An 11,861-nucleotide genomic window follows, 5' to 3' on the forward strand; every position below is an offset into this window, starting at 1 on the left:
TATCCCTATAAGTGAGGATTAGATTTCCAGAGTCCATGAGACTCTTTTCAGAATATAGAAAAAGTTGGTGGCAAAGAAGTGCATCTCCAGGTGAGTTGAGGGTGAGTTGAGCGTGAGTACAGCCACCTCTAAAATGGGATGGCCTGTGGGAACACAGGAATGGGAACTGCAGATAGTGAGCCAGATTCTACCTCAACTTGCCAAACTCCAGACTTTAAGTTGAAAACTGTCCATGTCTGAAAGTAGTTTGTTTGTTTAAGATTTTTTTATTGATTTTTAGTGAGAGAGGAAGGGGAGGGAGAGAAAGAGAAACATTGTAAGAGGGAAATATTGATTGGCTGCCTCCTGCATGCCCCTTATCAGGGATCGAACCCACAACCCAGGTATATGCCCTGACTGGGAATCTAACCAGCTACCTTTCTGTGCATGGGATGGCATTCACAGAACCCTGAACCACACTGGTCAAGGCTAGAGTTTTGGGGTTTTTTTTAAAGTAAATATTTTAAACAAATGCCTATAATTGAATGGGAAAAAATTACACTAGTTTTGCAGTCTACCTTAAATTCTTGTTAATAACTTTCTTTTCAATTTTTTTGAAATATTGTTAAATATAAAATTATACTTTATAAAAAAGATTATTTGCCATATTAAATAACCACTTGTGGAATGCCCATCATAAATAATACTGACTTTACTCATTGTAATATGTGTATACCTACTTGAGAAAATATCTTTTGCTGCTTAGCCAAGTTTGAATGCTTAAAAAGAAAAAGCTCCAGTCTCAGTAGCATGACCAACTGTAATGTGGTGACTTTTTGCAGGTCTCATTCAGGAACATCCCCTGATAACACTGCACCACCACCTCCCCCTCCAAGGCCACAGCCCTCGCATTCTAGATCGTCATCTTTAGACATGAATCGGACCTTTACAGTCACCACAGGTAGGGGTTAGAGAGCTGTGAATCAAATTATCATTTGATTTAAAGTCATTAAGGACACACAACACCTTATTTTCGCAACATGTCTGTTTTTATATTTATCCAAAGAAAAAATTGGGATTTAAAAAGTATCAGAGAGGGAATTTTTTTCTTAATGTCTATCTAAACTGTGAATTCAAGTGATAAAGATGGGAACCTGAGAGATGCCACAGAGATTGTAAAAGTATGATATGATGATATTAAGGAGGAAAAGCTAATAGGTCTTAAATTAGCAACAAAAGAGAGCGAGGACCCACAGCTTACTCCAATATTTTAATTTTTATATAATTGGTTATTATTATTATGTTGATCAAAATAAAAAATTAGGACACTGGGTAATGATGTCCTATTTGGATGTTGTGAGTTTAGAATTATGAGGAAAAAGAAATAATCAACAGGCCACTGGATTTGTGGGCTAAGAAAGATTAATCCATTATTTGAGAATCATTTTCATAGAAATAATAGAGTGAAGTATTAATTAAAAGAGAAAATTGGAAGTCCTCATAGTTGATAGCTAAAAATCAGTCAGAATGTGGAAAGAAAACCAAGAATGTATAGTATTATGGAAACAAGGAGGAACATGTCAAGAGTACCCTGTACAATTGAACAAGAGAAATGGATTCTGAGAAAAGACCATGAGATTTGGCCATTAGATCACATCTATGCCTTCCTATACTTAACAAAGCAATCTTTTAGAAATCTTTATCATTTGATCATATTCATTCAACCTGTTCTACTAGCAAAGTAATTATATACTTACTAAAAAGAAGACTTGTATATTCACACAGGACAACAACAGGCTGGAGTTGTTGCCCATCCTCCTGCCGTGCCTCCAAGACCACAGCCTTCACAGGTATTCTGCAACATATTCATTACTAAACATCAGTTATTATACTCCTCATGATTAACTTATCTATTAGGTGTTTGATTCTATTCTAGAATTATTTTGAAGATCCAGAATTACCGAATTTTCATTCTTACTGAGCATTTAATTCAGGGAAGATAAGTCTTATTTTGAAAGAGAATTCCAATAATAATTTCAGTTATTTTTTTAAAGAAGCTGCTAGTGAACCAAATGATAGTGTCTTGACAAAGGAGAGTTTAGTTAGAAGAACTGGATTGGGAGATAGGAGATGGAGATGGCCATCTGTGTCTTGGATCTAGCAGTGACTCAGAGTGACCTCACTGCGTCGGTCTGGATGTGTTACTGCATCAGTGAAGGAAGTGTCAGATGACCTCTGCATCCCTGCCAGGTTGAAATTGTTTTGATATGCACAAAACTATTATGTTCCAGGGTAGATTCTGGATTTTAGCTGTTAGTTTTATGTCACTGACTGACTACCTTTTACATGAATGAATTTGGTTGATTTTTTTGAGTTAGAGTCTTAAAATGAAGTTGAGTATTTACAGTTAAAAAGATGGTTGCTTAATCATAAAAGATGCTGAAATTTGAATATTCCAGTATTTATTTTATCTAAAGTGCCAGCAAAAATATTCTTACTGGGGTTAAGCTGTGAAACCCAGTGAGTTGGTCTGTTGACTCAAGAACCGGTCTAGTGGGGAAGACAACTATAAAGAATTGTAAGGGCAACAGTAGATATGTTTATGAAATGTTTTGCTACATCTTTACTAGTTAATAAAGTCAGGGATCACAGTGAAAAGGTATAAGTAAAGTGAAGGAAGTAACACTTAAGTAGAGACTTGAAAGATAAAGTTGTATTGGTTTGGGAGAAGGCTTTCCAACCAGACAGAATGGCATCCACAAAGTCATACAAGTGTGGGGTAAGTCTTCAAGGAAAAATGAGTTAGTTTAGAACAGCTGGAATGATGGGAAAGGAAACTGAAGAGGTCCGAAAGGGGCAGAGCATCTCCTATATCATTATAAGAAGGATACAATTTTTCTCAGAAGAGATGGAAACTTTTTAAAGGATAAGCAAGGAAGAGATTTCTGATTTATTCCTATAACATCCTATACTTCCTTTATCATAAAACTTTCACACTCTATTTTAATTCCTTGTTAACCTATGTCTCATCCTGCAGTAGACTGTCAGCTTTATTGGGCATGGACCTTATTTGTTTTGTTCACTGTTATAACCATAATGCTTGGCCAAAAGTAGATTCTCAAAAAAATATTTTTGATTGAACATTGTAGAAGGATTGGCCTGGCAATGGAGTAGAGGATAAATTGAAGAGAAGCACACTGAAGTGTTAGAAGAATAATTAGCACACTGATTTCTACACTTTAAAAAAATAACCTTTTTATAAACATAATGAAACATTAAAAAAAATAACTTGTTTGAAGAACAAACAATTGCACAATAGCCCAAGTAAGAAAAAAATAGATGCAAGTGAGAATCACAGAGTAGAACCTAACTTTCCCCTCTCCTTATGCACTTTCTTTGCAATAAGAATTTTGTAAAGGTATTTGTCTTATTGGGGTTTTGAATCTTAAATCTTTTTTTTTTTTTAGTGTCTTAGCATTTCTCTTCTGGGTTTTTTAGAACTAAATGTTTCTGTAGCTCATCTCCCTGAGTTTACAGATAATAAAACAGAGCATTGTTTTAATAATATTTTAGAAGGAAAAGAGGCCACTTGGTGACTGGTACACCAATGAACTGTTTGTTCCTCTATTCTGAACCATTGTGCAGGCTCCTGGTCCCACAGTGCATCGCCCAGTGGATGCCGATGGCATGATAACTCACACTAGTACCTCACCTCAGCAGATACCAGAACAACCAAATTTTGCAGATTTCAGCCAATTTGAAGTATTTGCTGCATCAAATGTAAATGAAGAACAAGATGATGAAGCTGAGAAACATCCAGAAGTCTTGCCGGTCAGTTTTTAAGGGCTTATCTAATTTTCCATTGGGACTCTTTCCATATCTCTGCTCAGAGTCGGTCTGTAAACAGAGGAGCTTCTAAAAGAGCAGATATTAGAGTGAACATCAGTGAGCAAAATATTTGCTGCTGCTGCTTTGAGAGGATTTATATTCCCTAGGCCAGTACTTCTCAATTTTTTCATTGTCCTTAAACTCCTGCTAATTGCAGTGTATTACTTTAATAAGAATCAGAATCTGGGTGGGAGTAGCTGTAGTGTGAAAAAACACTGCTCTGGGGTTGCTTTTTTTTTTTTAAATCCTCACTCGGGGATATTTTTCCATTGATTTTTAGAGAGGGAAAGACAAAGAAACATTGATGTGAGAGAAACACATCGATTGGTTGCCTCCTGCACATGCCCAACTAGGGCCCAGGCCTGGGCCAGGGAGGATCCTGCAACTGAGGTACATGTCCTTGACCAGAAACGAACCTGGGACCCTTCAGTCCCAGGCTGACGCTCTATCCACTGAACGAAACCAGCTAGGACTGGGGTTGCATCTTAATGCTAAGCTTCTGTATGATTTGGTGAAGATATCCCTATAGCAATAGGCTGTGATTGCCAAAGCTACACTCCATTTGCAAGTCAATTTAGTTAGCCTTACAGACTACAGGATGCCAAAATGTACCGTAATCTCTGAGTACAGTGCTCCTGGAGACTGTTTACTTCTAGTTGCAAAACCTTCTCTAGGGGTCCCTGACCTCACTAACTATAAATGTGGAATTGGAGGGACCAAAGGAATTCTAAAACCTTGATTCTGATTATCTCAACCTAGATGGAGCCTCTCTGACAGATCCCAAAATCCATGTTCATTTGACTGGCATCATTCAGCCAAAGGTTTCTTATAGATCTGATCCGTAATAAATTTCTACTAGCCACTTCTTCAAGCCTGTAACCTGTCTCACAGTGGGGTCACAGGGTATGGCCTGCACCTCCAGGAAGGCAGGGGGGCACCTGAGGGGAAGTACGAGTGTGCACAGGGTGCTGGTCCTCATGCCCCTGGATGGATGCATCCCTCCCAACCTAAAGAACTTCCTAAATTCCCTATGGCTGCATCCTCAGCCATCCCCCTCGCCCTCACATCTGTTACCTTTTCTCCTCTCTGCTCTTCAGTCGTAGAGAATGGTCATTTTACAGGGTTTTCTCAAATTCCTTCTCATCTTCATCTCAGATTCCTTATTGTCATAACGAATATTTTCTTAACATTTTACTCTGGTGCTTTATGTATGTATTTATGCATAATTATATATTACTTATATTTAATTAGTAATAATATATTCATTTCTAGGTTGAAAAAGCTTCTGATCCTGCAAGTTCTCTTCGAGTTGCCAAAACAGATAGTAAAATTGAAGAAAAGACAGCTGCTAGTGCTCCCGCCAATGTGGTATGCAATAAGTCTTTTATAATGTTGATTATTTTGTACATAAAAAAGAGGAGATCATTTATACTTTTTAAGATTTTAAAGATGACAAAAATCTTAGAAATAAAGTTAGAGAACATCTAACCCATTCCTTTCACTGTAGCATCTTTAGTCTGTCCCAGAATATGATCAGCCTGTTAAATATTCTAGATGAGAGTCTATCATCCATATAAGTAAACGCCACAGTTCTTGAAAGTTATGTGGTGTTACAGTCTTCTAAGTACATAAAGTAGAACTTCCTTATTGATCATATTCAGGTGTGGGGTTTTTTTAAGTATAATAGGGAAAATTATATTGACCCTCTAAGGTTAATGTTATAGTCTGTGCTCTTTTCTTCAACTGTTTTAGGGATAATTTTTTTCTCCAGCATTTTATGAAAATTTTTAAGCATACAGATAATTGAAAGAATTTTACATTGTATAGCAATTATTATTTTACCATACTTGCTTTATCACATATCTTTCTATTCTTGTATCTATATCAGCGATTTTTAACCTTTTTTATCTTATGGCACATATAAACTAATTACTAAAAATCTGTGGCACACCAAAAAATATATATTTTGCATAAAAATAGACATACTTTTGATTCATTCACACCAGATGCCTATTGTGTTGGCTGTTGTCATTTTTCTGTTTGACAGTGTAAGAAAAAAGAGGTCACTGCCCCTAACTGAATTCAAGAATTGTGTGGTTTAAAATTTTTTGTGGCACACTGGTTGAAAATTACTGATCTATGTCAATCCTTAACTGCTATTTGCATACTTTCCCCTTGAAAGAAAAATTTTGCTAATTTTTTTCTCTATTTTCATCCAGTCATTTCTGATAGTTATTAAAGTAGCATTTGTTTCTGAAAGTGTTTAAATTCTACTTTATGAATACTTTATTGTTTACTACATTAGTAATTCTGTGGTGTTTTTTAATAGTTAATTTTTGTCAGCTCTTGTTAACAAATTAAAAATAGCACTTAACCAAAGAGATGGCAGTTGAGTCTTTTCATTTATTAACAAGTCAAGTCAGACTATGGTAAATACTAAAATACCATATTTAATTCTGTTGAAGGCAGATTCACAGTTTCCAACAAAATGTCTACTCATTTTCATTAGTTATAATTATTATGCACCTTAGTGAAGGGTTTTTTTAACAGTGCCTAACTTATCACTTCTTTATAAATGGCTTTATTCATTAAGATGATGTATTTTTAGTATTTTTGAGTAGGAAATTCTATGGTGATAATGGGTGTACATTCCTGGACACTTTTTTTTATATTTATATTTATTGAACAGATATATGACAGCATGTGTCATAATCATGTTAAATCTGTGACTATTACAGACTTGAGTCAGATTCAGGTCTGATATTACCCTTTAAAAATTGTCTAGTCAGTACATTCACAATTGTGATGTCAAGTAGGAACATCTCCTATTGTAACTTAAGTCAGGTGTTACAACAAATTGTAAATTGTTTTAAAGTAGGAAAAGTGATTTAATTTTTGGAGAATAAGTGGCTTTTACGGAAAGCAAATGATGTTGACAAAATTCTGACTAACCATGAATGTCTTCAGGAAATGCTTCATTATTAATGGAATTCTTGTCTTCCAGGGCAAAGGTACAACACCTCTTGCTCCACCACCCAAACCTGTTCGAAGAAGATTAAAATCAGAAGATGAGTTAAGGCCTGAAGTTGATGAACATACACAAAAGACAGGTGTCTTAGCTGGTGTTCTTGCATCACAGCCTTCTATTCCTAGGTAATCAAAGCTATCCTAAATACAGTTAATTACTAGGAACAAAAAGTACAGCAATTAAAAATATCAAACGGAAAGAAATTATGGTCAGACTAGTTCTGTAGTTGAAGAAAGCTTCTTAATTGTTGCTCTTTGAGAGTTTTCTCATTTATGAGTAGGTAGAATATTCTTTCCACTTTTCCCTTCTATTATTAAGTTCTTTTCCAATTTCATTTTAGTACCCTATTGCACACTTTTAAAAATTAATAGTGTAGAGTAACACTGATATTTTAACTCTAGTTCTTTTAGACCATGACATGGCAGGCTAGGTCTCATGGGCCAAAGTCAGCACATGGTCTGTGTTTGTAAGTGCCATGAGCTATGGCTTTTACATTTTTGTAAAAAAAAAAAAAAAGAGAGAGAGAGAGAGAACAAAAATATGGCCTTCAAAACCTAAAATACTTACTGTCTGGCCATTTATAGAAAAAGTTTGCTGATGCCTGCTCTAGACTAACTTTACAGAAGAAGAATTAAAACAATAACAAAAATTAAGCTTCTGAAGCTTAGATACTTTTGGTTGCCGTTGAAACTGAGTAAATGAGGTTACATTAGACTGATAAGGCAACAAATGCTCCTATTTCCTGGTTTACAGGTAGATCATGGAAGAATGGAGAAAATTTAAAGATAAGAAATGACAAGGTTATTTACTTATTTTGCCCTCTTTATCTCTCAGGTCTGTTGGGAAAGATAAAAAAGCTATTCAGGCATCAATTAGACGCAATAAGGAAACCAACACAGTTTTGGCCAGATTGAATAGTGAATTGCAGCAACAATTAAAGGTAATGTGGTTTCTGAATGTTTGGGAAGTTCCATGGGCACAGAGCATCTCAGGGTTGAACTGGAACTTAGAAGTGATCCAGCAATGCTTATACTACTATGAAACTTGCTATGTAGCAAGAGAAATATGTATCTAAAATGTTTTATATGCCTTTGAGTCTTTTAATATTAAAAAGAATATTTTATACTAAATGCTGATATGCCTTTACCTTATAAAGGCATCGCTATTCTTATAATGTTCCTTTACTTTTCATAATGAAACACCAGAGAGGAAATATGGTGACCTCTAAGATCACATACATGGCTCTCTCTACACTCTCATTTAATTCTGATTTGAGTATCGTCAACTTACCCTTTTATCAAAGATAACTCAGATTCTCTTAAAGGGACTAAACAGGTCTAAAGAAGAAGAAGGATGGAGGCAATTTAGATCATCTTGCATGTGGAAAAGACAAGCCTTAAATAGAAGTGCTTAGGACCAGTGTGTATTCCTGTCGTCTGTACTTGAGAGAAATAGTTTTATTTTTCTTACTCTAGCCAAGATTTTTTTCAATCCCTGTGAATAAAAATTAACCAGAATCATTTATGGCTTAACATTATTAAGCATTCATGTTTTATAAACCTGTGTTTCTCAAACCTTAATATGTGTATAGTTAATCTGGGATCGTGTTAAATGCAAATTAGGTATGGAGTGGACCCTGAGAATTATGCGTTTCTCATCAGCTTCAGATATTGGAGATGCTGCTGGGCTGTTGAGCTGCTTTGGGTAGCAAGGTTATAAACCACAAAAATGAGTAGAAAAGAGTTTGAAAAAATGTAAAATGAATACAGAATTTATTCATTTCCATAATGTGTTCATATTCTCATCCAGCATTTGTTACACTGTCCTGGAGTTATTATCTGTGGCACATTTGTCTCTGCCCTACTGAACTGAACTCACCAAGGATAAATTATAATTATTTCTGTTTAGGATAACTATATAATTTATGCCTAAACTTTTGATTAAAGATACTTTTGATTACAAAGAGGGAGTGAGGTGTTGGTACATAGGCCAGGACATCAGAGGTAAACTGGAACTGTCCTAGATAAACTTGTAACTATCTTGTCTCCATCCCCTAAACCTAGCACATGTTAGGTCGTTAGGGTTCCCAGACCCAATTCCAGTATTAGGAGGTGGTCCCCCATACCAGCAAACAGTTCTGACACTGGCAGGGTCTCTGAGAATTCAGCTTAATTCTGACATTGTCTACCTGGAGATAATACTAGGTTCCAGAGGTTAAGAGCTTCTGACCAACTGGCTACAGATGGAAGTTCCAGTACCACCACTCCCCACCTCCTCCAACTAAGAATGCTAATCACAAGTCCAGGTTGTTACTGGTACTTCTGATCAACTGGCTGTAAATTAGAGGTTCACATAGCCCTCTCCTGGGCTTCCATTAATTTGCTAGAACTCAGAGAAATGTGTCCCTTATTAAGAACACTGGTTTTAAAAGGTTCCAACTCAGGAACAGCCAGATGAAAGAGATGTATAGGGCAAGGTACTTGGGAAGGGGGCAAAATGCTTCCATGCCTTCTCCAGGCGGCACTCTCCCCACATCTCCATGTGCTCACCAATCCAGAAGCTCTCCAAATACTGTCCTGAGGGTTTTTATAGAAGCTTCATTATTTAGGCATGATTAAGTCATTGGCTGGTCCTGTTGATTCAACCTTCAGCCAGGAATGGGACTGAAAGTTCCAACTTTCTAATTGCTTGGTTGGTTCTCCTGGCAACCAGCCTTAGGTGCTTTCCAAAAGTCATTTTCATTAGTATAACAAGATACCTTTTTCCCCCAACCCAAATGCTTGGGAAATTCCTAGGGCTTTTGGGAGCTGTGAGCCAGGAACTGTGGATGAAGACCAAATATGTATGAGATATACAGTGTTTGGGCATCTGAATGACAAATGTATTATTTCTTATAAATCATAATATCACATTAGGCATTTGATAAATGTCTGTTGAATGAATGATATTCTTACAAAATTCTTTGATTGAAGAAGACATAGTTGGTCTATGATTATAAATTTGGTTTGTTGTAAAGGAATAATATAAAACTAAGGACAAGCTTGCTAGTACCAAACTGAAGATGAAAATTTTGTTCATAGGTGTTTTTCTGAAGAACTAAAGAAAACCATAGAAACATATATATAGGAGCCATTTTAAGAATCACCCTTCTCATTATTTCTGAGAATAGAAAATAGGAAATATGGTAACAAATATGGAAAGGTAGTTCTGGTTGAAATATGATATTGTCAGTATTATGGGGTGGCGGGGGAGTAGATAAATTAGAATTTGCTGGCTATCTGCAAAGACTGCTCAAAATCAACAGTGATTAGAAATTCTATTGCAAAATAAGTTTATTCTTTGTGAAACTGAAACTCAAAATGAGGTTCAGGCATTGCTATAACCAGATGTAATCACCGGGGGAAAGAATTTATGTTAGTTAACTTATCTACAGTTACTGCAAGGGATAAGATTCACGCATAATAGCCATTGTTGTGGCAGAATGCACAGAGAACGATCAGCCAGCACTCTGAGGGAAGAAAGTTTAACCTTTATTTTGCAGATCTGATTGTTCAGGAGAATTCTGGATCCAAAGCCTAAACTGAACTTGTGGGGAGGCTCTGACCTGTATAACTCCTCCCGTGGCTGGCCCCTGAGCGTCCCGCAGCTCTGCCCAAGTCAGTCTTGGCGGGGGCCTTGGGGGCGTGCTCCGCAGCTCCACCCTGGTCAGCTGTGGCGGGGCTCTGGGTTAGTCTCTGCAGCTCTGCTCAAATCAGAGTGGGGAAGTAAGACTACAGTTTTAACCAGATACTGAACGAGGTTGTAAGCCCCCCATTTTCCTTTTCACCATCATTTGCTGCAAATATTGGCTTTTCTAATTATTAAACAACAAAAAACGTTTTATTACCCTGATTTATATAATAAAATATTTTAATAGCGTCTTTTAATATTACATGCATAAAGAAACATTTCTAAAGTGTCTTTTTAAAAAATGAATAGCTGTCCCTTTGTTTTCTTAACAAATCTAAATTGTTTTTTTGATGCAGAGCTGTTGTTAGATGTGCCTTAATTTTTATAAATGTTGAAACATAACTTGGCTTTGCATCTTTTTCAGGATGTTCTTGAGGAGAGAATTTCCCTGGAAGTTCAACTGGAACAACTTCGACCATTCTCTCACCTATAAGCCAATTGCCGTTAACTGTGAACATACCCATTTTTAAGCAGTTTTGAGTTCAAGCCAATTTGGAGGCCCAAACATTCAGCTCACTGCTTAACTCAACATTAAATTTTATGATTCTGTTTTGCCCTATATGTTCACCATTGTATTTAAGTATCTTTTATTTTTTAATTTCAACAATAAAAGGGTCAGGACGACTTTTTCTCCAGGGTATATTGTGTTTGTTGGCACAGCCCACCCTTGTTATTCCAAAGCATCAGTAGTACATAACATTGGTCCATTAGACTTATGTGGCCAAAACTTCACACTGATTTGATTTACAAAATGGGCTTCTTTTTACATCTCAAGCATATTTGCAAAAGGAGACAAAATTAAGTAAATTCAATTTGTCTTCTCTTAAGTTAAATGTTTCACATAAAGTATCTTATATTTGTTTTGTAAAATTCTTTAAAATTAGTTTTCTATTTAAATTTTTTATTTGAAAGAACTGTGTTGGATAAGGCCTTCTTTAACCATAAGCTGTACAGTAATCAACATTCTCTGGAGTCCTTGGTATTTTCAGCGTTCTCCATGTCAACTTGGAGTTCAGGTTCTATATTTTCTTTATGAAAATTTTATCAGTTTCACCAGTAACTTAAAATTGTTTTGTGTGAGATTTTAATTCAGCAGCATTCAAACATATGAAATAGCTATGAATATAGAACTTTCTTAATTAATAGTAGCCCAGTGCACGACATTCATGCACATTAAAGGGGAATTAATTGCCCTAACCGGTTTGGCTCAGTGGATAGAGCATCGGCCTGCTAACTC

At 36.1% G+C, this 11,861-nt stretch overlaps 1 protein-coding gene across 7 annotated transcripts in view; it reads left to right on the forward strand.

Moving 5' to 3' along the window:
* The window catches only part of REPS1 (RALBP1 associated Eps domain containing 1), an 84,217-nt gene extending 72,969 nt beyond the window's left edge, over positions 1 to 11,248 (forward strand). For 5 of the 7 annotated variants that reach the window (XM_081094527.1, XM_081094528.1, XM_081094530.1 and 2 more), the window contains 7 exons: positions 822 to 940; positions 1,765 to 1,829; positions 3,625 to 3,810; positions 5,140 to 5,235; positions 6,872 to 7,020; positions 7,730 to 7,835; positions 10,989 to 11,248. In XM_081094527.1, coding sequence (XP_080950653.1) covers positions 822 to 940; positions 1,765 to 1,829; positions 3,625 to 3,810; positions 5,140 to 5,235; positions 6,872 to 7,020; positions 7,730 to 7,835; positions 10,989 to 11,057 — 790 coding nt within the window. In that variant the 3' untranslated portion in view covers positions 11,058 to 11,248. Of the gene's footprint in view, positions 1 to 821; positions 941 to 1,746; positions 1,830 to 3,624; positions 3,811 to 5,139; positions 5,236 to 6,871; positions 7,021 to 7,729; positions 7,836 to 10,988 lie in introns of all 7 variants that reach the window. The other 2 variants (XM_081094525.1, XM_081094526.1) reach the window with 1 other exon arrangement.
* Positions 11,249 to 11,861: the final 613 nt, after the last annotated feature.

Source organism: Myotis nattereri (genome assembly GCF_964212035.1).
Source record: "Myotis nattereri genome assembly, chromosome: 6".
Taxonomy (NCBI): domain Eukaryota; kingdom Metazoa; phylum Chordata; class Mammalia; order Chiroptera; family Vespertilionidae; genus Myotis; species Myotis nattereri.